Source organism: Lissotriton helveticus, chromosome 5_1 (genome assembly GCF_964261635.1).
Source record: "Lissotriton helveticus chromosome 5_1, aLisHel1.1, whole genome shotgun sequence".
In the NCBI taxonomy this organism is placed as follows: Eukaryota; Metazoa; Chordata; class Amphibia; order Caudata; family Salamandridae; genus Lissotriton; species Lissotriton helveticus.
The window spans coordinates 209212423-209239686 of NC_136065.1; the positions used below are offsets into that span (position 1 = coordinate 209212423).

Here is a 27264-nt window from a genome sequence, read left to right on the forward strand (position 1 = left end):
TCTCACCACAAGCACATTTTCTGCCATTACGTTCGCAAATCCAGACTTGCTGAGGAAGTGACATAGCACGTTTTCACCTGTGAACACAACTGTGCGCATCTTAAGAGCAGGTAAACCCTGCCCTCCCACCGGCGTATATTTCAAAGCCTCCCATGAAAGGCCCTGCTGGCGGAGTCATCCTGACATTAAAAGCGGAATCACACACTCCAGACATGGTAGCGCCCGGACGTGAGATCTTAATGCGCCAGAAGCCACGCTGCGCATTAACTCTACTGAAAAGAAGGTGGTGGTTGGTATTGGCTCGCTGGGCTGGGGAAGAGAGCGGCCTTGAGGCCTGGATTTCCTGATTTAGAACATCTGCACGTGAATGTTTAAATCTGGACGGGCAATTGGCAGTAGCGCCTTTCCTTCCTGGCCATCAAGTAACCAAACGAAGCGCTGGATAAAAGTGTCTGGAGAAAGGTCAGTTGGCTGAACGCAAGACACAAGCAATGTTACTGAATAAACTCAAACCTGCAGTCTGCCATCCTATTAATACCATTAGAATAAATCGTGCCCTCAAAAATATTCCAATCTATTTTAGAAGGTCCCCGACAGGCCTTATGTGCGGCACCATTGGCATTTCCAATTAAGCCCAGTATGAAAAATGCAAGCTGCCATTTCCAGATTTAGGGGCATAGTTACAGCCCCTGTTGCCACCACAACGTCACTTTTTAAGACGTCGTGGTGGTGATAGGGGGTTTGTCTTATTTACAAGGCAGCGTTAAGCCACTTAACTTGGCTGAAGGCTGCCTTGTGAATAAGGCATACAATGGGTGTTGCGGTGGGCGTTCCATCGCAACACCCATTGATTTTGATGCTGCCCCATATTTACAAGGGTAGCATAAATATGGGGCTGTGCCAAAATTAAGACCCGGGAAAAACCTGGTCTTACCCTGGCGCAAGAAGGAGAAATGTTTAATTCCTCCTTGTTTTTGCTGTTACTATGTGTGCTGTGTTGTGCAGCACACATAAAAACAGCAAACGCCCATTGATTGGTTATGTGCAGGAAGGTGTTCCTTCCTGCACATAAACAATCCTTACAAAAAATTACGTTTTGCAACTTGGAGAAGTGTGGATCAGTGGAGAAGTGTGGCTCACTGGTTAGAGGAGGCAGACCTGGAAGCAGAGGTCAGCCCGGGACCAGGGTTCAATTCCCGGCTCGGCGGGGTCTTGAGTCCTAAAATGTCCATGGACTCGACAATTCTCGCTCCGGTGCCTACTCGATTCACGGGTTCACACTCTGCGACTCTGGGCAATAGCTTGCTTAATCTCCACAACGGCCCCTCGCGGCGGGATGCCTGGCTTTCACCTTGCGGATACCCTGCCGGGGTTATCTCACAGGGGAATGCCAGGACGGGTTCCATAAGCAAGCGCTTAGAAACTGCTTGGTGATTTGCGCTATATAAATTCCTGTACATTTTACATTTATAACTTCTATGTGTGTTGCATTTAATCCCGTAGCCAATCACACTTTCTGATTGGTCTCAGCACCGTGGTTCAACGCTCAGGCAGGGATTGGGAGGCTGGCATGTTCTCCACCCAGGCTGTGTATTACAGCCGATGGAGAACACGCAAACTACGCATGACTGTTTGGCCGGCCTAAGAAAGCCGGCCAAACTGTAATGTACAGCTAAGAGTGCTATCACTCTTCTACAATTCCTATGATTACTAGCCCCACCCCTAACCAGCCGAGCCAGGAACGGAAAAAGAAAAGGATAATAACGTTGTTATTTTCATTTTATTTTTCCTTTTTCAACTGTTTGCAGAGCAGTGGGGCGACGCTTCTCCGCCTTATCGGAGGATCCGTCCCTGCCCAGTTATCCAGCACGTTCCATGCCCACAGTAGAATGCCCTCCATCGCAGTCGCACTCTTCACAGCCATCAGTTGCAGAGGTGAGAAGCTCTGCATGATGGCGGCGCTACATTGTCATTTCCTATCTTCTCTAATTGCCTTTCCTCTGATTAGAAATCCATTTGATGCTTTGACATTGTTGCTATGCTGGGCGTGCACTAAAAGCAGATCAATGCACAGGTTTCTGTAGCCATGCCTGCCTCTCTGGGGTCTCCAGTGCATCACACCGGACCTGTCCCCGCTGCTAAGAGAACAATGTATTTACAGAGAAGTGTCATTTTTCATGAGGCCTCAGAATGGTTGTTGAAGCCCCAGATGGAGCATTACATAAATCCTGGCTGCCAATTATCTGCTCCTCATTCACTGGGCTGGAGATAAAAGGGGCCTACTCAGCTGTCTAGGCGCTTTGAAGGACACCTCCTAGACCCCCCCGGATATCTCAACTTCGTGATTAGCACACAAAAAAACACAAAAATCTGCACTTTTGTAAAAATCCTGCAATTTTTATAAAAGTGCCAGCAAATTTTGAATTGTATATACCTTGAGGCAGCTATTACTCTTATTGGCTCTGCGCTGTGTTGAGCCAGTATAAGGAGGGTGAGCAGCAACAGGTTAGCAGGCGGCAGAGATGCTATGCTTGAGTGACCGTGCGCTTTACAAGTATCATTTTCATTCATTCACTCATTAAATTCCTCTGCGGCCTGCCTTTAAAGTGCGCAGGGCACTCCTTCTGTGCTGGCAGCCCCTGCACTCTCCCCTGCGCTATATAAAGCAACAAAAAAAATAAGCATTTGCAATGCAATCGGTCTCATCTTTGGGACCTTATATGTATTTAGCTATGCAGCACATTAGCCTGGGTGCTGAAACATCTACTGTTCTTTAACATGGAGGGAAAGTAAGCACCAAACTGCGTGACACGCCAAGTATGGGAACACATGTAGAGAAATATTGCCTTTCAGTGGGAAATGGTATAGTCCAAATCTCTGATTTTAATATAAAATCAGGGCCTTTGGTAGTCATATAACTGAAAATACAAGATTTGAAAAAAATATTATTGTCTACGGGTGCTCGTTGATGACAATTTCTATGGACTGGAATCTAGAGAATACTAGTGTGATTCTGATATTTTACTGACCTCTGGTGGTCGTTTTCTACAAGAAACTTAAATAGAGGCAGTTGCAAGAAAAAGAATAAAAGAGAAAGTCCCTCACCTGACAGCAATTCTGGTATTTTACTGACCTCTACTGGTCGTTTTCTATCAAGACAGTTAAATAGAGGCAGTTGAACAGAAAAAAAGTCCCTTAGTGGAAGGAGACAAGTCTTATGGCTCATCTTGAGAGCCACCAAAGTGCATACACATATAAGTATATACTAAAGTATATACAAGAGGTCTCAAATGCTCGGCCTAAAAAATAGTCAAGTGCTCATTATTTTTTGTTTGCAGCTTTATATAGTGCAAATTCGGTAGGTATGGGAGCTCTTTATATGAGTTCCAGTTACAATAAACAAGGCTACTTTTTTAGTTAATGGGATTAAGTGATTTCCCCCAGAATTACAGAATGTTGAGCAGACACCAGGGCTCAAAGTGGTTCCCCAGGTGCAAAGTCCCCAGCTCTGCACTTTATGACACTTTTTCTTGCCCACACTGTCTCCCCTGCCTGTGCCTCCTCTCTCCGTTGTAAACATCCCTCCCCTAACAACCCCACCTTTGCCTGCTGCCTGTGTACTTTAGGAATTGTGGCTTCTAATGACAGAGAGAGCAGTTTTTTTTAGATACGCACTCTGGCATCAGACCCTCCTGTTCCGAGGCGCGGTGCTCCTATACACTCTGTCAGGTCACAGAAAGTGACTTATCAGAGTCTGCAGTAGTGACCAAGTAGTGTTTTTGGGGCATATGTAGGTAATTTCCATTTTGCGATTCCCAAATAGCAATTTTTTTGCGAATCTCTAACATTCCTTACTTGCGATTAGCAAATTGCAAATCGCAATTAAGGAATGAGTGTCCCATTCATTCCTATGGGCTAAGAGGCCCATAGGAATGAATGGGGATACATTCTCAAATTGCGATTTTCTATGAGAAAATCGCAATTTGAGAATCGCAATTCCAAGGGTGCCTGGGTGTCCAAAGGACACCTGTTGCACCCCTGGAATGTGCCTCTAAGTACATGTGACGCACACACATGCCCTAAGGGCATGTCTGTGCACTACATGGCACTTTGAATTTTTTTTATAAATGCATTTTGAAAGGAAATTGCAAAATACCATCTACTTGGAGTAGGTGGTATTTTGCGATTCCTTAAGCCTAAATCGAATTTTAAAATTCACTCCTACATAGCATTTAAGGAATCGCAAAATTACGATTCCTTAAATGCTTGAACAAAATAAGGAATCGCAATTTTTGCGATTCCTTATTTTGCTAATATGCACCTACATACCAAAGCACCGTTTGCGATTCGCGAACGCCGGAATTCTGCAAATTCCGGTGTTTGTGAATTGCAAACGCCTACCTACATATGCCCCTTTGTGACTAGCACATGTTCTGCCTGATGCAAAAATCCCGCACATTTTGAGGTTTGGGATCGCAAATTTTGTTTTTGTTCGCTGCAAGATTTGCCAACACACAACGGAAAATCCTAGGGTGGATTGTCCAATGGACTGGAACAATCCCTCGAAGCCTATATATTTATGATTATAGGGATATCGTTGAGGGCGTTAGTCTGGTCCATTGTGCTTGATCCATTAGTCTATTGGTTGTACTCTGGGCTTTGGTAAAGGCCCATTTGACTATAAATCTCTGCCACAACTGACAGGCTGTAGCCTGTTGTCATTAAATCATCATCTTCTCAAAGATTATGGATATCTCTCAAGTCAAGCTGATGCCTTACTCTCCTCTGAAGCAGCTGTATTTCATCAGGTACCAGAATGATGCAATCTGATGCAGTGATGCCTGAGCAAAGGATCTTACACAGTCCAAACACCAAGAAAACAGCATCTAGGCACTCCTTTACTCGGATGTATGACGTTACAACGCATGCTTTTACCACGCATGCTGTTACAACGCGGTTTTTACATCGCATACCATTACAACGCATAGCGCTTTTGGGTGCTGGATAGTGAATAGTTTAATTTACTATTCCAACTCCAGTCCCCGTGGACACTAGGGAAGGTTATTGGATAGTAAATTAACCTATTCCCTATCCTAGAGCGCCCCCCAACGCAATGCGCTGTAATGGTTTGCGTTGTAATGACCGCGTTGTAATGGTAGTGCGTTGTAAAAGTTTCGTTGTAAGTGATGTTTACCCTTTACTCTGGCCCGCGCAAGTACAGAGAACTGAGTGACGTCACAACTAGGATTGTAATAACTCTACATAGCTACAATACAACTCCTGCAACTACTTTTCCTGCAACAGCGAAACATGCAAAAGCAGGACTCCCATCGGTGGCACCTCCAGTCGATGACTGTAGCCTGGCTCAATAAATGAAATGAGCCATGCTCAGAGCCAACGCTACTTGGGATGGTATCAACCTGTAAAGATTGTTTGGGGGAAAACATTTTATAAAATGTTCTCTATAGTCAAGGTCACACCTATACAATATTCTCAGATTCATCAATCTGCAGTACACAGGCAGAGCTGGACTGGGAACCACAACCGGCCCTGGCAAAGTGTTCGGCCAGCCACCCTCTCCCCACTCGGGGGAGAGGGGGTGGGGGGGGGGGGTTGGATGTGCCGCCGAGCTCTTTGCCTGGGCCGGTTTTCGGATGATTTTGTTACAGGGCCGATTTTGCAGCTATGCTGCAAAAACGGCCCTGTAACAAAAACGAAAACCGTCCCCCACCCGTGCGGCCCACCGGGGGATTGCCTGGTGCCCGCTATGGCCAGTCCGGCCCTGGCAGTACATAATTTATGTGTAACAGTCCGCCTTTACAAGCAATCCCCCGGCCCCCCTCTTCAATCGCCTAAGCCCACTCCCTGAGCTGCAACTGAACGAGGCTACAATTTCTACATTCACAGCCAGCAAGAATATGAGGATGACCCAAACATCTCCTCAGATAACAAAGGGCAGAACCTGAGACCCACAGTGCCTGGAAGAGGCTGTCTAGACGCAGTTCTGCTGGGAAGGGAAGTCCCTGTCCTCGTCTACAGTCCTGCCCACAGCACTTTGGACTATTGAGGCAACTACATAAAGTCTGGGTTGTAATCTGGAATGTCGAGTAGAGAATAAGGTTATACCTTAATATTGAAAGTAAAATATCAAGGACAAAAATATTGAAAGGCACGTGCATACAGAGAAGTACATATTAATTATTCTTAACTCCACATCTACGCACATATATATCGTCAAGGTACGTATATTTGGAGCTCCGTATTTAAAATCTATACATACATACCTTTTGATATGTTTGTCCTCGATATTATGGCTATGATATTAAGGTATAATAGTGTTCCCTGCTCAATATTCAGGAGCCACCCAAATACTAGAGTCCAAAATGTTGTCAGTGCCAAGCCAGTAAGTGACGTCCCAAGGAATGAACTGTGCTCCAAGCAAAGGGAAAGTTAGTAAGGGATGACCGCACTCGAGTCACCACGCTGGTTGATGACCAGCGTAAATTCAAAGATGTATTTTAGGTCAGGGTTTTACATGTTTTTTGTCACCTTTCTTTTTATGGAGGGAGATGTTTTTCTTTTCTGTGCTGTTTCAAAGGTCATAGGATGAGAAGGAGCCCTTGTCATATCCTGTTCTATGCATTGCTGTCTCAGGGACCCCTTTTCTCTTCCCTTTTGTATCATTCCCTCTTTTCTTCGGGTTGCTCTCAGAGTTCGCTCACCTTCTTTCCTTCTGTTTTTTGTTTTTGCTACTGTTATTTATAATTCACATTCCTGTGGTTATTGCCCAATTCCCCCTTCCTATTCTATCACAATAGGACAGAAAAAAGACAAATCAGCCTTTTTATTGCCTCGCCATGACAGTGTTTGTCCACCAAAATAGAGACTTGAAAAGCAGTCTGCATTTTTCTCATCCGTGTTTTTTAGTAAGTATTTATTTAAAAAATTTCAAGAATCACTGTTCAACAAACTGAGATATTACTTTGGACCATTAATGGCACTCTATAGAGGAGGCTGACATCAAAATTAAACAAGCATTTACAATGCAACGGTTTTGCCTTTGGAAAAGTTAGAGCTATTGGCATTGTAAATGACAACATTTGTATTTATGTGTTGGTTTTGAAAACAGATAAATAAATGGCATTGTCATTTACAATGCCATTAGCTTAATCTCTCACAAAGCTTTCCCCCATCCAGCAAATGCCGCCAAATTACTTCTTCAGTCGTTTCTGTTAAGTTTCGATTAAGATAACATTAAAGACTATGGGGATCAAGCACCAATTGCTCACATCATAATGTATTACATATTAAACAGTAGCAGCGACTCTACCTATGGTAGAATATGGACCAGCGAACTTTAACCCTGACTTCCACATATGCAAAAAATGTGTTCAGTAAAAATTACAGAGCACTACACACCAAAAGAGCATTGAAGTGCCTATGAAGGTTTTGACAATGTACGAGTTCAAACATGCATGTTTGAATTTTGTATCGGAAATCCTCTGTCCCAACATTCATTTGTCTGACAACATAAAATAATGCGAAAAAACACGCTACACCAGAAAAAAGCAGTATATAAAGAAATTACATACAGTTCCCGATTAAAATGCTATTTTTCGGAATTATGGACTGCAAAGTCATTCCATATGGAATACACTTGCGAATGAAGATCATTGTTTTATTGCTTTATCATTTTTAAATACCGCGTCTTAAAATTATATAAACGTGATTTGCGACTTCCTTTCGCTAACAAATATGTGTGGGCAATAAATGCGGCTGCAATGCAAGTTATGGTAAACTGTAAATGTCTGTCAGATAACTCAGGGTATTTAAATACGGAACCTGTCAAAATGGCAATACTGTCATGAGCCGCAACAAGTTTTCTGAACTCGAACTAAATATGCTGTAACTAGAGGGGTAGAAATTGTTCCCGCTGCAAAATTAAACCGTACGGCCAAATGCATCTATAACATGTTAACTTGCAAACGCAACAATGAAACAGGCAGATGCTGAAAAGCCCTGCTAAATCAATGCGAGTGAAGCGCAGTTCTGAAAATCAGACTCCTGGATGCTTTACTCATCGGAGATGCTGAGACTATTATCAAGTATCCTGCACGTACATGTAAAGATGGCATGTCCATGGAACAAATATATTGTGTTGGAAGCACGTTTAAACTCGAGGCGCATTAGACAAGGATTGCTGCTGCTTTAAAGGCGCTGGTGTAGCTATGTGCGTAAATTGCTACAATGCCATAGGTCCTCCATGCCAGAACGGATTTACATTAAAGCAACAGCTATTCTGTTATTTTAATGATATTAGTATCAACGCATGGCCCAGGGAGTGATACACCAAGCCACAATGGCTCTTCCCACATACGCGTCGTTTGCGACTACTGATGTTCTTCCATGCGGAAAATTAATTTTGCACAGAAAAGTAAAAGTGGAAACAAAAAAACGACGGCGAAGAACGAAAGCTACATAAGCGCAAGAGCCTTTGGCATGCAACATGCAGAGCATAACCCCTTGCACTTCTGCAGTCTGAGAAGGTTGGCAGGTTTCACGGTAGAGAAAGTAGTGGTCTTTGAGGGGGGTTCAGTTGTACAGATGCAAGTGATGTATGGGCACACTAAAGCTCACTTGCACCCCTGTGAGTGAGAATTTCTCCTGCACGACAGCAAGCTTTCAGTGGACCTCTTTATACAGTGGAACTCAAAATACATGTGCCGTCACCTTTAACGCGCGAGCACCGCCACCGGCCCAGTGCACAGCTCTACTGGAAGACCAGAGCTTCACATGCACACAATGACTAGTGCATGTGAAGTCAACGCATACAGTGAAGGCCTTTAATCGGCATGAACATATATCCACCAGTTCGCGAAAAATACAAAAGTAAACAAAAGAATTACCGGTTTCCCTACCCCCCACAGCATCACCTCAAGGGCCCCGAACCCACCAGCGCGGGAGGGAGACGGCAGAGACATATCCCATAGACGCGACATTTAAACGGGCCGAGTCCCATTAAGCAGCTAAAAAAGGGTGGAGAGGGACAAATATGTCGGCGGTTGAAAAAATTAACCCATGAGAGGCCTGAGCTGCCACGGCTTTCTTAAAGCGGCCCGGCCTCCCCTACGACCAGGACGCCGACGTATCACGATGGATTAAGACACTGCAAGCAATGTTTTATAAGACACTAACCCAATCACTGTTTAACAAAAAGCGAAAACTCAAAACGTTACATACAATAAAAAAAATAAAACTACAGAACCTAGTTCCCCTTCAAATGAGGCCCCCAGCAGCCTCTTACCTGCATCACCTCCGGAAAACGGGGCTCCCAGCTTCCCAGCATGCACCGCGAGCAGGGCTCCCCTGGCGCCGCCTGAGTCCTGGCTGAGGGAGAGAACAGCAGGCCTGCCTGCATAGCTGCCAAGGTTTCAGATTGCCATGTGTGACATTTTCATAATTTCAGTGAAATTCTGAGTGACATTTCAACAACTATGAGTGACACTTTCTCGCGAACTAAAATCATCCAATGAAGATGAGGGAACATTCTAAATATCAGAAATTACAGCCATTTGAGCAACCAGAAACTCCAAGAAGTTCTTGAAACTGCTGCAGAGCACCATTAATGGAAGGGCACTAACTCTAGTGCTCCCTCCTGTAACATGACTGTACTGTAAAGGAATGGGTAAGGCCTCTGGCTCCCCCTTCCTAATGATGCTGCAGTTGGAGCATTGTCATGCTTCATCACTTCAGGGCCTCTCATGTGGTGGGAGTTGACCCACCAGCTTAAACAGGATGTGAGAGAGGCCGGGCAGGCTGAACCGAAAGCGAACCTGCCTGGCTGGCCATCTGCGTTGTGCTGGTGGGGGCAGGTAGGGCCTCTCCTCCTCCCTTTAAATGATCATGTGGCCGGGCTATTGCTTAGAAAGTTGACCCCAAGGCCTCTCTCATGTGGTGTCTGAGACCGTCCATGCCCCAGGATGTGTGAGCAGAGGAGCCTGAATAAATAAGTCAAAACAGGTGTCAGTCAGTGTGTTGCTGGGTGAGCCGGCGAAAAACCAACACTGACTAAAGTTAGACTTAGTCCGCGCTAAATGCATAAAATAAAACCATTTTGAACACACCCTCAGCGCTGACACTTACTTCGTTGGTCTGAGGCGCTGCTGCTGCCCACGGCTGGGCTTCGGCTGGGCTGTCTGCCGCCGCGGCGGGGGGCACTCTCGCAGTTTTCTTTGCTGGTGGTGGCGGCCAGAGCGGTGTCCTGTCGGCGGCCGGCTCGGGCTCAGCTGAGCTGCCTGCCACAGACATGGTGGGGTCAAGGTGCGCTGCAGACCCTGCAGCTGTGTTTTAGCGGGGGGGGCCGGGCTGCAGCACAGGGGGCCGCGGCGGGTGGCCATGCTTCAGAGTCACTCTCAGGACTCATGCGCGCCGCAACCTGCCTGCACTGACTGACTCACCCGCCGCTTCTGAACTTCCTGCAGCAGGCTGCTTCCTCCGGACGTGACGGCCCAGGCCGGCACATCCGGATCCTGGCGCCCTGTTGCACCACCTCACCATGGTGATTGACAGCGGCTCTGACTCTGAGCGGGCAGGCCGGGCCGGCCCCTGAAATGATCGCTGCATTCTAGTTTCCAGGGCAACGATGAGTCGATGTCGGACTCTAGCAGGCAGAGCAGCAGAGAGATACATTGTAGCGCGGCGGCGCCGCTCACGAGCTCAGAGAGCTCAGCTGCTGCAGTGTCTGTCTCGTTTCTGTTTAGGCTGCGCACTCAGTCGGGCAAAATAAACTCGAGAGCCCGGGCCCACAGAGCTGCATCTCTAGTCAGGAGAGGTCAGAAATTAGGTATATGTATAACGTTTTTAGTTGCTTTATCGCACAAGTAGCAGTGGTTTCAGATCTAGTATTTCAGAGCTTCTGGGGTATCGTGGTGCACGCCGTACACGCCGTAAAGTCCTTCAATGCCTCGCCTATGTATAGGAAGCGCTATAAACATTTACATTATTATGGATTTCTTCTAAAGGAAGCCTACATAGTCTGATTTCACCCCGCCAGTTTATCTTCTGTATGTGGCAAGTAATTAGCATTTTTAATGACATGGCAGGGAGCGTTGTCGCGCTTGAATAATGAAAACAAGTCAGGTCCCGGGCCGGGCTGTGATTAGCTGACGTCACGGGGGTGTCCCGGGCCGGCAGCCAATCACAGCGCGGCCCGGGAATGACGTCACGGGGGTGTCCCGGGCCGGCAGCCAATGGCAGCGCGGCCTGGGACAAAGGGGCGGGGCTTAAAAAAAGCACCAGAAACGCCCCCGAATCGCGTTTTCGAGAGAAAGCGCGATTGACAGCCTCTGCCTCCCAATGGCTAGCCTCCATTTATGGAGCTAGCCAATGATAGGCAGAGGCGGGTCATCAGCCCAGATAGAAATCAAGAGGTTTTGCTAGCGCATGCGTACTTCGTACGCATGGCTAAGGCAAAACCTAAAAATAATCCCAATATTTCATACTTATATTAGAAGTGGGCTCAACCTCTTCAGCAATCACATTAGAAAAGGGGGCCGTGAATGTTGATGGGAAGACATTGCGCCCCAATGGCCAGGTACCAATGTTCCACTTTTCCCCTATCCACAGTATTTCCTCAAGCTAATATAGAAGAAGTAATGGAGGATAAGCAATTGTAGTCAGCCACATGGAAAGCTTCACTCACTTTTAGATCACTCACAGGGGCACTAGCAAAACTTTCTAATTGGCGCAGCATATTTATTATAATATATATTTTTTTTTACAAAGCCTGCCAATTGTGACCGATGGGTTAGAATAAGGTGATTCCAATTGATCCATATTTTCTGAAAACCCAACGAGATCCTTGCTCTGGAAACTATCAGCAACTTTGTTGCCGTCCGTCCCTATCACAGCACCCAAAAACATATCTAAAGACATCAAAAATATGAGGGGCAAAGATTTAGAAACAGAAAAATGGTCATGAGGTGGAGTTCTGTTACTTAGAATTGTGAGTGTACAGAATACTCTTCCGGGGCGTGAAACAGGAAAAATCGATGAGTTATTGTACTTCAGCTCAGAGAGTGGAACGGCCTAATTCTATGTTTTTTATTATAATTCTGTGTCCAGTAGCTGGGACATGAGCAGGGTTTCTGAGGCAATCTGAAGAACCAGAATACTTATCAGTCACAAATCGCTTTGGCCAATGAGATTGGCCAGTAAGTCCTCCACCCTTTGTGAAAAACAAATCTGACTGTTTCAGGTATTCAAGATCTTCCAGAGAATTCGGCCTAGAGGGAGAAAACTTCACCAGATGACCAACATGCCCACGTTCCACCACTCTGCAAGATACCCTGAAGATCATTCCCCTCAAACATAAACGCAAAAAGCCAGCAAAACCTAGGCTTATGAACCCAAAACAGTCCAGTGAAAGATACAGGAGACTTATAAACTCTGTGGAAATTAAAATCTGAATGCAGGTGGCAGTGTTTCAAGGATATCGAAATTCACCAACAAAAGGGGCACCAAAGCAAGCCACTGACACCACAAAGTCTCCACTCAGAAAATCTTCAGTTTACATAAAAAGTAGTTAATTCAGTGGAGGGGACCAGCGTGTAAGTTTTCTATTCACACCATCTTGAGCAAAATATCAGTCTAAAATAGGGCGAGAGATGTACATGGATGGACAAGTAAATATCAATAGGCAGGACAGCTAGCCCTGGGAAAGTTTAAGAAAGGCTGCAGCTCAAATGCAAACATTATTTAGTTTGGGAGAAGATGCGGTAACAAAGGAAAGAAAGGAACGTCAACAAAGAGACATGCCAATCAGAGTGAAAATAGAAACTATGAAAGCAAAAGAAAACAAACGTAAAGGGGAAATGAATAATGAAGGTCAATTGAGTAAAACATTAGAAAAAGAGTTTAAAAAAAGGACTAAGAGTAAAGTTGAAAAGACGACATTATGTGATAAAAATTACAAAAAAATGAGCAAACAAGATTTTGCATGGATTGAGTAAGAATAACAATGAAGACAAGAAAGAAAAGAACAGAAAAGAGAGAGAGAATGGTGATAGACAAATTAGTGATAGAGAAGCAACACCAAGGGAATGAAGAGAAAGGGAGAGCCAAATATATTGAGAAAGAGAGAAATCGAGGTGAGATCAAAGAGAGTTAAAGGAGCGGAATGAATGGAGCTAAGTTATAGGGGTACTGAAACAATAAATAGAAATAGAGGTGAAAATCCGGGAAATAAAAAAACGAGGAAAAGAGGGAATTAGAAGATCAACATTTTTTACAGAAAAAAGAACAAAGGTGCCCACGCTGCCATAAGACTCCAGTTATACCTCACTGGCGAGCCCTGCAAGGCCAAAACCAGTATGGGTTTGTTTCTGTCCTCGTAGACCTGGCTCAGAAACAAGACCGCTACGCATATGGCTGGTCTCTGTCTAGAGTGGCACATTGGGTGACTAACAATGGTCTAGAATGCAGTCCAGTGTGACTGCCAGTAGCTGAGATTTATTTAAGTTTCCTTCCGTCACTTTATTGTTTGTTTAAGATGCACAAACAAATCCCAACAGGGAAGGGCAGGAAGGAGGGAAGCAAAAGACTGAAAGAGAGAATTAGGATTGAAAGAGGGAGAGAATAATAGAAGTAATATGAGAGAAATACATTGGAATAACTAAGAGAGATACAGGTGAAAGAGGAACCGAGAAAAAGTGTCAAAGTGAGAGAATGGGGAAGCAAGGAGAAGGGAGTGAAAGAGGGGGCAGCATATGTAGGAAAGAAGACTGCGCTAGAGCAGAAGATGACCATGAAAAGGAGAGACAGGATGAGACAGAGTAAACAAGAGAAACAGCGATAGCGCCAAATCACACCTTGGAACTAGCACCAGAGGAAGAACCCTTCTTCATGAGCCCAGAGCCTCAGGCACACAGCGGTGCCATCTCCCAGAGAACAGCAACACTGCGAGAGACAGTCAAGTGTAGAGTGCACCTACCCGGTGAGGACCACCACGAAGTCCATCACATTCCAGCCGTTGCGCAGGTAGGAGCCTTTGTGGAACACAAATCCCAAGGCGATGATCTTTATCCCGGCCTCAAAGCAAAATATTCCAATAAAGTAGGGTTCGGTGTCATCCTGGGGGAAACAAAAGCAAGAGTGCGGGTGAGTAAACTGCGGTACTTTCGCAAAGCACGTCGCCATACTACCATATTCCCGTTTCCAAAAAAACAACCATTTTTTTTCAATTACTTTTCAACCACATTGATGTACAATCACACTTCCCACAACAGCCGGAGCTCACAGGTATACGCATCTTTGAATGAAAAACTACGCATGCCATTTGTAAGCGGGAATTTTACAATGCTGCTCTCTTACCCTCCTTTTAAAGATGTGTTTCTGAAATACAAAAATTTGCCAGCTGGCCCCCTGGAATTAGAGTTTCCCAAAAGTGATCCTGCCATTCCAGAAAAAGCCCCTTTGGCAACAAGGTCCCCTACAAGCCAAACAGTGTGTTTAACAATTGTGGGCTGTTTGCCTGTGTACGTGGGGCCGCTACTGTCCAGTGACGGCCCCTCCACTAAGGTGGAGGAGCATCGTCCCACTGCTTTTAACCATTGTAACTAAGGAAAAATAAAATTATAATAACTCACTGTTATTATCATTTTATTTGTTCTAGCTGCTTTGCGGGCAGGCTGGCAGGCAGGCGGGTTGACAGGGCTGGCAGGGCTGCTCTGCTTTCGGAGCAGGGCAGGGGAGGAGTGGTTTGCCCACTCCAAGTATGCATGAAGGATTGGTCAGCCCCAGAGGGCCGGCCAATCAGTCATGCTCACTTTGCATGGTCTGCACTCAGGCTGCATTACAGCCTGGGTGGAGAACATGCCCAGGCCCCCAGACCCCGTCAGACCAATCACAATGCTGCATTGCAGTATTGTGATTGGTCAGGGGAGCCTGGGTGTGTGTCCTGGTTCCTGTTCCAATGCGGAGGAGAGACGGAGCAGAGATGCGGGACGCAGTGATAAGGTAAGTGGGTTTTTAAAAAAGTTTTTACATTCCCCTTCCTCCTCCCACCCCATCATCCCCACAACCTCCAGTCTGTGCCGGCAGCCTCTGCTACTGTCCCAGTGGTTGACGCACCAATGGCCAAACTCTAAATGTGGGCTTAGGGAGCACACTCTGGATTAACCACTACTCTACTGAGAAGCGCTGATCATAACTACCTTCCCTGTAATTGAGTGTGGAGAGTTCAGGAGATACAAGGAGTCAAGGAGAGGGGTTACCATGATTGGCAGTTGCCAGTCCTGCTTAGCCAATCAGGGACGTCTTAAGGGGGTTCTGCATTATTTATGCCTTTCGAGGTCCAAAGTGCAACAGAAATGGGACTATCACATGAGATTAAGAGGGAAGGTGTTTGGAACCCATAAGATTTGTCTTATGAAGTTGGGAACCCTGATGTCCTGGTCTTTTGCTTCTTCAGGGTGTACTACGAGGTGCGGTGAAGGACTCCAGTGGGGACTGCAAGCCTTACCCCAATTCCAAGGGTGGTGCTAACCTATTGTGACTCAATGATCATCCCTCACCCTTTATTTACATGTGAATATCTACCCTCATGAAGAAAGCTTGAGGGGAAGGAATGAGACGGCTCAGATCCCTCATGGTCTGGGCCAGCTCAGTCCCGACAAGCAGACCCGGATTGCAGAGGGAACCTGTGAAGGAGGCATTTAAGTTGTGCATCAAGACTAGCACAGAACAATGTTCTTTTTACGAGTAGTAGAGGTGTAGCACAGGCCCCTGGTGCCCCTGCCACGCAAGGGGGGAACCAAGCCTTCAGGGGGCACCCATACAGGAAAAGTCTATGAACATTTGTTAGATATTGGCGACTTGAGTGCCCCTTATCAAAATCTTCAGGGGGCCCCATAATTCTTCTTGACGTCACTGGTGGGTAGCGTTCTGCCTAGTCTAAAGCATGGCCAGCCTACTACTCGTGTGTGCATGGAGTTAATGGAGAGCAAGGGCAGGGACCACCACGGAGCAAAGTACATTCAAGATGGCGTTCTAGCAGATCTTAACCAGACTGCAGGGTCACTAGCTTTCTCACCACCTTGTTACATTGACGCCTCTCTTCTTCATTCCATGAATGCACTCTCAGGTGAATTTACTGAAAATGAGTAGTTAGCACAAGTTTTATATTCAGTCGCAACCAGTAGAGTCCAGATAGCCCCAGTGCATGCTTTAATAAGCGGACAGCATGGGCACATCATGGACAGTTGCACTACAAGCTTCCTTCCTACACCGATTCCAAAGTGACAGAATGTATGTTTCAGTGAAATTATTTTTATGTTAAGTGCAGACCTGTCAAACCACAGGTGGCAGTGATGCAAAACATCTTCAAGAAGAAACAACACAAGAAGCAGTGGCGTTTCCTCCATGGGGGCGTTTGGGTGCCGCCCCCCCACCCCCCTGCTTTCTCGCTGTGCGAGAAGGCAGAAACAAATGGTAGTGTAGTTATTGCCGTAATATAACTACCATTTGTTTCGGCCTTCTCGCACGGCGAGAAAGCAGAACTTTCTAGTTTAGAGTGGGGGTGTTACTCAAGGGCAGGGGGGAGTGGCTTGGGGGAGTGGCTTGCCCACTGTTGTTAATACTGAGCCTGAGGCCGCCCAAACAGACAGTATTAAAAACAGTGGAAAAGCCACTCCCCCAAGCCACTCCCCCCTGCCGTCGAGTAACACCACCCACTCACTCTCCCTGTTCTCTCTGTATGCTGCAACAGCAGCATACAGAGAGAAAATGACGTAGCCTGGGGCAGCCGGCCGCACCAATCAAAAACGCGGCGGTGGAGAGGGAGGCTGCCTGCCGCGCCGCCTTCCTGATGACGTGCTGCAGGACTTGAAAACGAGGACGGCGGGAGTCGGGACGGAGTCTCCGGAGTCCGGACGGTAAGTTTACTATTTTATTTTAAATATATTTGTTGTTTCCAAACCCCTCCCGCTTCCCCCCTCATCCCCTAAGGTCATCGCGAGTGCGACCCCATTTCCAACCCCCCCGCCCGTAATGCCGGCCGTGACTGTTAGTATGCTTATGCTGGAGTTTGTCATGCTGTAGTGTTACGCAGGACTGGATTTACTGGTCAAGACCCCCTAAACCATTGCTTCGGTGTCACGGCGAGTAATGTTCCTGATTTTCATCTAAAGTGCTCCAATGCCTTCATTTCGATCCCGCGCTACATAAAACTAAAACAAAAACATAGAGTACTCCTCTGCAAATGCCCTGATAACTTAATTTTGAGTGGCTGGGGGCAGGTGGGGCTTGCAGGGAAGCCTCAGGGCAGTGTATTATGTTTTCAACAAGCCGTTATTATCCATGTCCGCCGTACACTTTATAAAGCAGTGGGTGCGAGAGGGAACATACTGGGCAAGGAAAATGGAGGGAAGAGGGAGGCATGTTGATGGAGACGAAAAGGAATGCAATTACCTAGAAGGGAGAGTCGTGGGCATATAGAGAAAGAGAGGTATTGAGGAAGGGAAGGAACAAAAGAAAAGAGCGTAAAGGACACTGAAGAGGGAAGGTGGCCCTGTCTCCTAAACCCTTTTCAATCACACCAGGATGAATCCCTTTACTCCTTTCTCTTTGTGTATACCAACTTGGTGCACTTCCTCGCACAATTCAGGATCATTCAGGACTTACTTGGTCTTACGCCGTACCAATTTCAAAGTTCACCAGCCGCCACTGACAAGAAGACCATGGACAGTACAAGCACAAGCTTCCTTCACGCAGCCACAGTATACCTAGAATCATTGAACACATCTCCCACACTGCATCTGACACTTCTAGGCAGTAGTACTGCAAGCTGCCCACTACATCAGCTGCGCAGGTGCAAGCTTCCCCACGCAGTATCCGACGCCCCCCAGGCAGCAGCAAAGGCAAACTGCCGATACAAACCCACTGCACCAGTGCAAGCTTTCCTCACATACCCTACGACACCTTCTAAGCAGCTGCACTGCAAGCTGCCCATACAAACCCACAGTGTTGGCTGCTCCGGTGCGAGCTTCCCTCACACAGCAGCCAATACCCTCCAGGCACCAGCACTGCAAGCTGCCCGTACAAACCCACTGCATCAGCTGCGCAGGTGCAAGCTTCCCCACGCAGTATCCGACGCCCCCCAGGCAGCAGCAAAGGCAAACTGCCGATACAAACCCACTGCACCAGTGCAAGCTTTCCTCACATACCCTACGACACCTTCTAAGCAGCTGCACTGCAAGCTGCCCATACAAACCCACAGTGTTGGCTGCTCCAGTGCGAGCTTCCCTCACACAGCAGCCAATACCCTCCAGGCACCAGCACTGCAAGCTGCCCGTACAAACCCACTGCATCAGCTGCGCAGGTGCAAGCTTCCCCACGCAGTATCCGACGCCCCCCAGGCAGCAGCAAAGGCAAACTGCCGATACAAACCCACTGCACCAGTGCAAGCTTTCCTCACATACCCTACGACACCTTCTAAGCAGCTGCACTGCAAGCTGCCCATACAAACCCACAGTGTTGGCTGCTCCGGTGCGAGCTTCCCTCACACAGCAGCCAATACCCTCCAGGCACCAGCACTGCAAGCTGCCCGTACAAACCCACTGCATCAGCTGCGCAGGTGCAAGCTTCCCCACGCAGTATCCGACGCCCCCCAGGCAGCAGCAAAGGCAAACTGCCGATACAAACCCACTGCACCAGTGCAAGCTTTCCTCACATACCCTACGACACCTTCTAAGCAGCTGCACTGCAAGCTGCCCATACAAACCCACAGTGTTGGCTGCTCCGGTGCGAGCTTCCCTCACACAGCAGCCAATACCCTCCAGGCACCAGCACTGCAAGCTGCCCGTACAAACCCACTGCATCAGCTGCGCAGGTGCAAGCTTCCCCACGCAGTATCCGACGCCCCCCAGGCAGCAGCAAAGGCAAACTGCCGATACAAACCCACTGCACCAGTGCAAGCTTTCCTCACATACCCTACGACACCTTCTAAGCAGCTGCACTGCAAGCTGCCCATACAAACCCACAGTGTTGGCTGCTCCGGTGCGAGCTTCCCTCACACAGCAGCCAATACCCTCCAGGCACCAGCACTGCAAGCTGCCCATACAAACCCACTGCATCAGCTGCAACAGTGCAAGCTTCCCCACACAGTATCCGACGCCCCCCAGGCAGCAGCACGGCAAACTGCCGATACAAACCCACTGCACCAGTGCAAGCTTTCCTCACATACCCTACGACACCTTCTAAGCAGCTGCACTGCAAGCTGCCCATACAAACCCACAGTGTTGGCTGCTCCGGTGCGAGCTTCCGTCACACAGCAGCCAATACCCTCCAGGCACCAGCACTGCAAGCTGCCCATACAAACCCACTGCATCAGCTGCAACAGTGCAAGCTTCCCCACACAGCATAATCTACTGAGTTATCAAACAACAATTTAGAAGGAGATTGCTCGTTCTTGTACAGCGTGCCCAGCAATCGTGTACCCCAGCATTGTGCACCATTAAATGGTTCAGAGAGCAGGTTTAGAAGAATATATAAAACGTGACATTGGGTTTCGATAAATCAATGAAAAGGCATGGTAAATAAATCAGCAAAGTAGCAATATATGATCTGATCCCCATTAGGCGCGATGGTGTTAGAAAAGAAACTAGACAAAGACAGGAATTACCAGGGTGACTGGGTGGCACACCTCTATTGATAAGGGGAGGGTATTTAGTAAAACACGCCAAATCTTATTTAGATAACAGGTTAAGAGGCGACTTTAAGACCAGTAGGTAATCATTTTTCATTTACCATATACTTGAATTTATGTTGATGCTGCCTTGAACAGGAGGCGGGTGCAAGTAACGCACCATCAACCAGAATGACATACAATGACCATCAAACACAACATTAAAAGTAAGAATATACAGTGAGAAGCAAAAAAGCAGTCTCAATTGAACACATCATAACCAAAAGGAATGCAGCTGAAAGCACACAGACCACAAACACCTACGACGGTTTAGTCACAATGGAAGATGCCATCACAACCAAGGAAAAGAAGTTACAATCAAACATCCCCTCAAAACCAAAGTGAAGTGAATCTTCACCTGCATGTAAATGCAACCTCTCTCGGAGAAGCCAGCCATGTCAAACCTTGCTACCCCGAAACGACAACGGGGCATATTTAAAGGGGTTACCGCCACCAGAAAGTCACTGTTAGCGACATTCTGGTGGCGATATGTCCTTCTCCATATTTACAAAGCAGTGTTATGCCACTTTTTGTGGCTCAACATGGCCTTGTAAATAAGGCCCCTTTACACGCATCACTTAGCGTGAATGGGGCGCGCAATGGGTGTTGCTGCGAGTGATCCACTGCATCGCCTATTGTTTTTGATGCTACTCCAGATTTACAAGTAGGTGTAAATATGAGGCAGCGCCATGCAGAGCAGACGTTAGAATGGCAAAACGAGTAGAAATACTTCTATTTCTCCTCATTTATGCTTTTTCTATGTGTGCTGCATTCTGCAGCACACATAGAAGGAGCAAAATGCCAATAATGATTGTTTATGTGCAGGAAAGTGTCCCTTCCTGCACATAAACAATCATTAAATAATGAAAATGTGCTACTTCTATGTGTGCTGCAAAATACAGCACACATATGAGTAACAGATCGCCGTTAGTGATTGTTTCACATGAACAATCATTCCCTGCAACGCAGGCACCCTTGCACTATAGTGCAAGGGTGCCTGCGCTGGCGATAGGCAGCTAAATGTAGCACCAGCGAGAGGCAAAACACAGGGGTGCGCCGTATTCTTGTGAATACGGCGCATCCCAGCGTTCTGACAATGTCAGAACAAGGTGCTGCCAAATTTGGCGTTGCTCTGAGATTTTCTCGTAAATATATCCCAATATTTGGAGACAACGAACCGGCATGAGAATAGTATCTTGCTCTGAGATGGTTAGTAGTATATTCAGGAATTAATCTCCCTGGTCTCACCTATTCACAAGCACACTACCATGACAAAAGATCTATTGTGACATCATTCACTGGATAGCCCCTTTAGCATGAAAGAGGGGCCTCTGATTACAACAATCAATGTACTGAGGGAACCGTCCATCATTAAATAATCGAGGGGTTATTGGCCACAATGCAACAGTCCTCTACCCAATGCAGATCACTGCGTTCCAGCACGGCCTTTCTGGCAACAACACGCAAGATCAAACGGGCCAGGTAGGGTGGACGCTCCTTCTCCCTGAATGCGGCCACGACTTGGAACTCTTTGCCTTCCACGCTCCGTAACGAGTCCAATCTTTTAAAATTCCGCAAAACTCTTAAAACCTTCCTTTTTTCAGATTAAATCAGTAGATTCTCAGAGATATGCATTTACAGCGCTACGAGGCCTTCGGGTAGTATTGCGCTTTACAAATCCCACTTTCATTTCACTTTCGTTTCAAGGACTCTAAAATACCCTCTCCTGGGACCACACTGTGCCTTGCGTCCCAGTACAAGTAACTGAAGCCCGACCTTACACAAGGCTCTGGGTTATCAGCCAGAGCTGCACAATCCCTCGAGGCATGAGCTCATCCCCCTTCCTGCTCATGGGAAGAAGCAGGCGTGGCTCCCTATTGGTCGCCTTTGGTGATCTGAAGCAAGGCTGAGGCTTTGCAGGCGTTGCTAGTGTGTAACTGAGATACACTGCAAGACCAAGCAGCACAATCTCACATGAAGTACAATATCATGCCTGATTCACATAGGTAAAGTCACACTTCTGTGTAAGTTTAAGATGTTTGGCCACAATACAACAGCCATCTACCCAAGGACTCTAAAATACCCTCTCCTGGGACTACACTGTGCCTTGCGTCCCAGTACAAGTAACTGAAGCCCGTCCTTGTTTGCTACTCACAAATGTATTTTACTAGCAGGGACGGACTGGGAACCGAAACCGGCCCTGGCCGGTCCCCCTGTGGGGTGGTGGGGGTGCAGCTGAGCTGTTTTATAGGGCCCGGTTTGGCCGATTTTGCCACAGGGGGCCGAAATTGCTGGCCCTCGGTAACTAAAACGGCCTCCCAGGGGCCCAAAACCGCCCCCCATCCTGGCGGCCCACCGGGGATACGCCCGGTGCCAGCTACAGCCAGTCCTTTCCTGTTTACTACTAGTAGCTTTATGACTGAGCAGTCTCCGCACATGAAAAGATGGGACTGTCCTATCTTCTCATAGGTGGAAGCTCCGCAGTTGTAAAGATACTACTAGTAAAGCACCTTTGTGAACAACAAACAATAGCAAACTTGCAAAGAAGTGTATGTTTACCTTTGTGAATGAGGCCCAGAGTTTTTACATTAAGATGAAGTCTTAACTCTCTGAAGTGCAAGTTTTCTAGTTATAGATTTCAGACTCCCCTTAAGGGATGAAACCTTAATCTTGCTCCATAGTCTGAGATATCAGCTCAACTCTGTTTGGCAAAGAGAGGCAAGGGAATTTGAACGATAGATAGTGCTTATCCTTGAAGTAGGCCCTGGAGGCACTGTCTCAAGCGTGTGACTGTAGGACCCACAGCACTCCTGGACAAGGCACACCAGATAGGGCGGAGATGGGCTGCAATGCAACACGCTCACCATTCAGACTCTGCTGTAATGCTTTGGACCGCCTCCTCATTGCGATCATGGCGGCTGTACTTCCGTGTAGAGGCATCTGTCTGGATACTCACCCATTGTTCATTAACCCCTTCCGTGCTCCCGTCGGCTGTCGGTCGATGGGAGCACTCCCTCCCCAGTGCTGCGAACGGCCAACGGCCGTCGCAGCCGTGCCCACTCAATAGAACGCCCGCACTGCGGCGGAATTGCCGCCGCGGTTAAGGCGTTAAGGGGGCTCATAGCCTTTCTAAGATTTGGTAGTAGTCAAGGATCATTAGCAGGGTTACTGGTACGCTGAGATTTTGCAGCATCAAAACAGGACAGCCACTTCGACTGTTACTTGCAGCTACAGGTGATGTTGACTGCCCCACGGGACTATTGGCTAGACAGGCTTTCTTTTGCCTACAAAAAGTAATAGATGGAATGCTTGAATTGACCTTACCCACTGGTAATTATTGGGGATGCATCCCAGTCCATCGTTAGTTTGTACCCAGATATATGCAAAATAGTCTTAACCCTGCTCCAATTGGAACTGTTCAACCCAAACTGCCACGGCAGGTCCTCCCTGAATCGGAATACACAGAACCCCGGACAGGTTTCACCCTAGTTAAGGCTCATCAGCCAGAAACAGCTTGGTTCCAGTGACACAGTGAGCACGGGACCCACATCTAGGCATACCAGACACACTTAGAGCGACACACTAAAGTGTACAAAAAAGTGATGGCTGGAATGCTTAAATTAATCTCAGCCACTGTAATTTGGCGGGCCTCATCCCAGTCCATTGTTATTTATTTTCTTTTTTGCATGTTTTCATGGGAGTAACTAGGAAGATGATAAATTCACAGTCATCCCATAGTAGCAGGTCCCCACTGCTCCTTGTAATGCAGCACCAGGGTTGGCCCTGGAGACACCTTTTGGTACCCTTTTTGAGGATGTAATGGATGTAATGCCAAGCTGGCATGTAGGAGAATTCAAGCATTCTCACTCAAGATCACTTTTGGGTCAAAGGACCCTAATACTAAATTCCATTTTGAAGAGGGTGAATTCTAAATTGAAACCCAAACAGATCGGTTATGAGTTGGAGGCACATGGCAAATGGAAGCAGCCCTTTGACCTTCATGCCATATGTGGATGCCGATCTATAGAAAGGCCTCCTGCAGCCCCATGAAGTCTTATTACTGGTATATAAGGGCTTAAAAGTACCAATTAACATAACTACCTGATGCCCAAGCTCTAGCTGAAGGAAGGGCTAGCTGATCCGTACCCGCACTAATGGATTTTGATCTGAATACTAATGACTCATGCAGAAACGGACTTATCCCTCCTCTTGACAATTTAATGCCAATTGTTGCCATTAATTTTGGATCTGAGGTCAACGACAAGTCAGGGGTGTAACACAGGCCCCTGCAGCCCCCACGGTGCAGGGGGACCCTCACCCTCCAGGGGGCCCCGTCAGCACCGCACTTCTGCTGGGGAGCTCGAGATTGAGTCCGGAGGGGGCCCCTTCACCTACCCTGCAGGGGGGCCCCCTCAAGGTTCGTTACGCCACTGCGACAAGTTTAGTCTCATCCCACACACAACAGCGGCGTAGCATGTGGGGCGCAGGGGCGGTACGCCCCGGCCAGCATGAGTTTTTGGGGCAGCAGCCTCCCACCTTACCTGCAGCCGTCATAGGGCAACCGCAGCAGGAATCGCCAGCACCCCCCCTCTTAGATACAGCCGCCGTGGTCGGCAAACGAAGGGGCCCCATGGGCAGCAGCAGGTCTAGCTACGTCACTGACACACAAACATATTCATAGCACCGTGACACACCTCGAAACAAGTGAAAGGCCGGTATAACAAGCTGGACTTCATTTTAGATAGGGTTGTAATGTAGGTGCAGTTGTCTATCCTTCTTAATAACTGAGGCCCTCATGTACGTAGAGACGGGTCACAAATACTGGGTGCAAATTGCTCGCCGACTTTTTGCAACGTGCCTTTAATTTTGCGATGCAACCTATGTACTAAAACGCTGCATAGCTCACTTTTCAAAATTCCCATTCACAGTGGATCACAGAATGAATTATAATTAGGGAGTTTTCTGTTTACAACCACCTGCGCTTGGCTAGGAACACAGGTATGGTGGCCTGTAAAGGACAGCAGACCACTATCCCTACATTTGCATTTCAAATCAGGAAACTGAAACAGGTGCTGCTTTAAAAAAAAAATAATCAAACTTGAGAAGATTTGAGGGAGAGAATCCAATGGAGCCCTGGACCGTTGATTACTCCCCAAATTCGCCTCACACTCTTCCCTAAGAGGAAGAAATCCAACGTGATGGCTTCCCTTTTGCGTATCAGTTGCCATCTCCTTTCAGGTGTCTGTAACTTTTCAGTGGCTTGCAATCACAGAAACATGGGTACCTTTGCTGGTACCAGATAGCATGCATGTCCATCAGAGACTAAACAGCCCATCAGGATCATTGGAGGTCCATAGTGGGAAGACCCTGAAAAATCATCTCTAACCTTCAAAACCTCACTGAGAGCTACACTTTAAGCATGCAAACACAGGTATACACCGACCCCTGCCAACATTCCAGAAAGACGGGTGTCTATTCTATGGTAAGTAGGGCTGGGACAGAGACTGTGGCATATGTGGGGACCTGGAATAGTCCAAATTGTGACACTTCTAGGGCTGTGATGGTTAGTAGTTTTGTTGTTACTATCATTGGCAGTGCTGGCAGGGGCAACCTATGGTGCAAGCTGCAGTGGCCTTTTGACTAGAGCCCTGGCACTTACTTTTTTTTTACAAATTAAGCACTGCTTCTACATAGCTTTTTTCTCTATGTGTGAGCTGTGACGTCACCCCGCTGTTGAACGTTCATGTCACTTCATACTAGCACTTGTGTAGATTCATATTTGTCATTTCATCTGATTATACTCATAGGAACTGGGCGCACAGCACTTCTGTATTACAAATAATAAATAAATAGGCAAGTAAATAAAAAATACACATTTCATGTCTCATTGTTTGCTACACCTTGAACTTTGACCACTGATATTGTTTGTGCATTACAAAAAAAATAAACAACGTCCATCATAGATTTCAGCCTGTCAGAAATTCTGCAAATTTACAAACAGGATAGGCATCTCTGAAGAGATATCACAAGATACTGGTGGCAGGTTCACCAGCAGCATCTTCCACAAAGAAGGATGGTCCTTCTGTGTCTGTGACCAATAAATGGATTGAATGTTATCGCCTTCCGGGGCTTGCAGGAGATGTTCCTGCACACGGATCCTTTCGGTGACTATTAAACGGCTTCAATATACCCACCTTCCATGGGGATACGTTTTTCCTGCACAGCATTCCTTTTTGTGTCATAAACCATCAAATGGATTCTATCTCATCCCCTTCTACAGTTTGCACAGTATTTAATAAAAATAATTGCTAAGGCCCTCGTAAGGATGCTGCACAGCTTTCACTACCCTTTGCACCTACCATTGCTGCCAATGACAGTACCAACATAACTACTGATCATCACATTCCTTCAAGTGAGATAATTCAGTCTAATCCAGGCACCCAAAGCTATAAGAATGGCTTGGTGGTAGGTGTTAGTCATTATTAATGTATATGTAATTGATAAACAACTGTTGTTGTTCTCATCTCTAAATTAAACAGACAGTGCCGCCATGTGGCAGACTGTTATAAGTGCCGGTGTTGACAATTAAGTGCCAGTGCCGAGCACCCAAAATCACTGGCTCAAATTAAGCACTGGGTTTACAGGACTTTTGAGGCACATGGGTCCTTTCTGTGTGTTGGCGATCGTCGATTGGTTTCAGTACTATCACCTTCCAAGGGGCAGATTTACAAGAAAGCGACACATCTGTAGAGATGCGTTAGTTTCCCTGCGCCACCCTGACAAACACTTGCGCCACCATGGATGCGCCCTATGTACAATACGGCGCACCATGGTGCAAGGATTGACAGATGCGTCAGACATTCTGATGCAAATGTTGGGGCAAAAGTCATGCATTGCTGGAGTCGTGTCGCAAGTACGACACAACTCCACCAAAGCATTTTGAGGCCTATTCCCACTACACAGCGACACTCCTTACACCTGCTTCAAGCAGGCGTAAGGTTTTAACGCAGTGGTGTCCTAGAAGTGACGCAGTGAAATCTTATAGATTTCGCTGCGTCACTTTTACAAGGCTCTCCTGCGTGGGAACTCCCACCCTGCATACATTATACCTGACGCATGTATAATGTGACACTGGGCTTTACAACATGACGCATCTCCCTAGATGTAAATTGGCTGCATTTTTTATGCCACCACTGCTTCAGAAAGTGATGCAACGGTGGCTCAAAAGTGTCGCACGGGGCTTGTAAATCTGCCCCCAAGAGCTTTTCCTGCACACCAGTCCTATCAGTGCCCCTCACTATTAGAAGGCTTCTATGTCCTCACCTTCCAGCGATTGGAGAATTTTTTACCCCACGCCGGTCCCTTCTGGCATTGGCAGCACTGGTGTGTTTGCACCTAGTAATAGGGCCTGGAATGTCCTATCAAAGCAGCCGTCTGATGGGCCTGAGAATATTTCAGTTCGACACAGAGATTCCTGGACAAGCAGGTGTCCTCCAGACCTACAAAAGGGAGGGAATGCCCCA

At 47.0% G+C, this 27264-nt stretch overlaps 1 protein-coding gene across 1 annotated transcript in view; it reads right to left on the reverse strand.

The window, feature by feature from the left end:
* The window catches only part of CACNA1B (calcium voltage-gated channel subunit alpha1 B), a 1081812-nt gene that overhangs the window by 989889 nt on the left and 64659 nt on the right, over positions 1–27264 (reverse strand). Inside the window, exon 3 of the mRNA XM_078642008.1 lies at positions 13991–14130. Within this exon, the coding sequence (XP_078498134.1) occupies positions 13991–14130 (140 nt within the window). The remainder of the gene's footprint in view (positions 1–13990; positions 14131–27264) is intronic.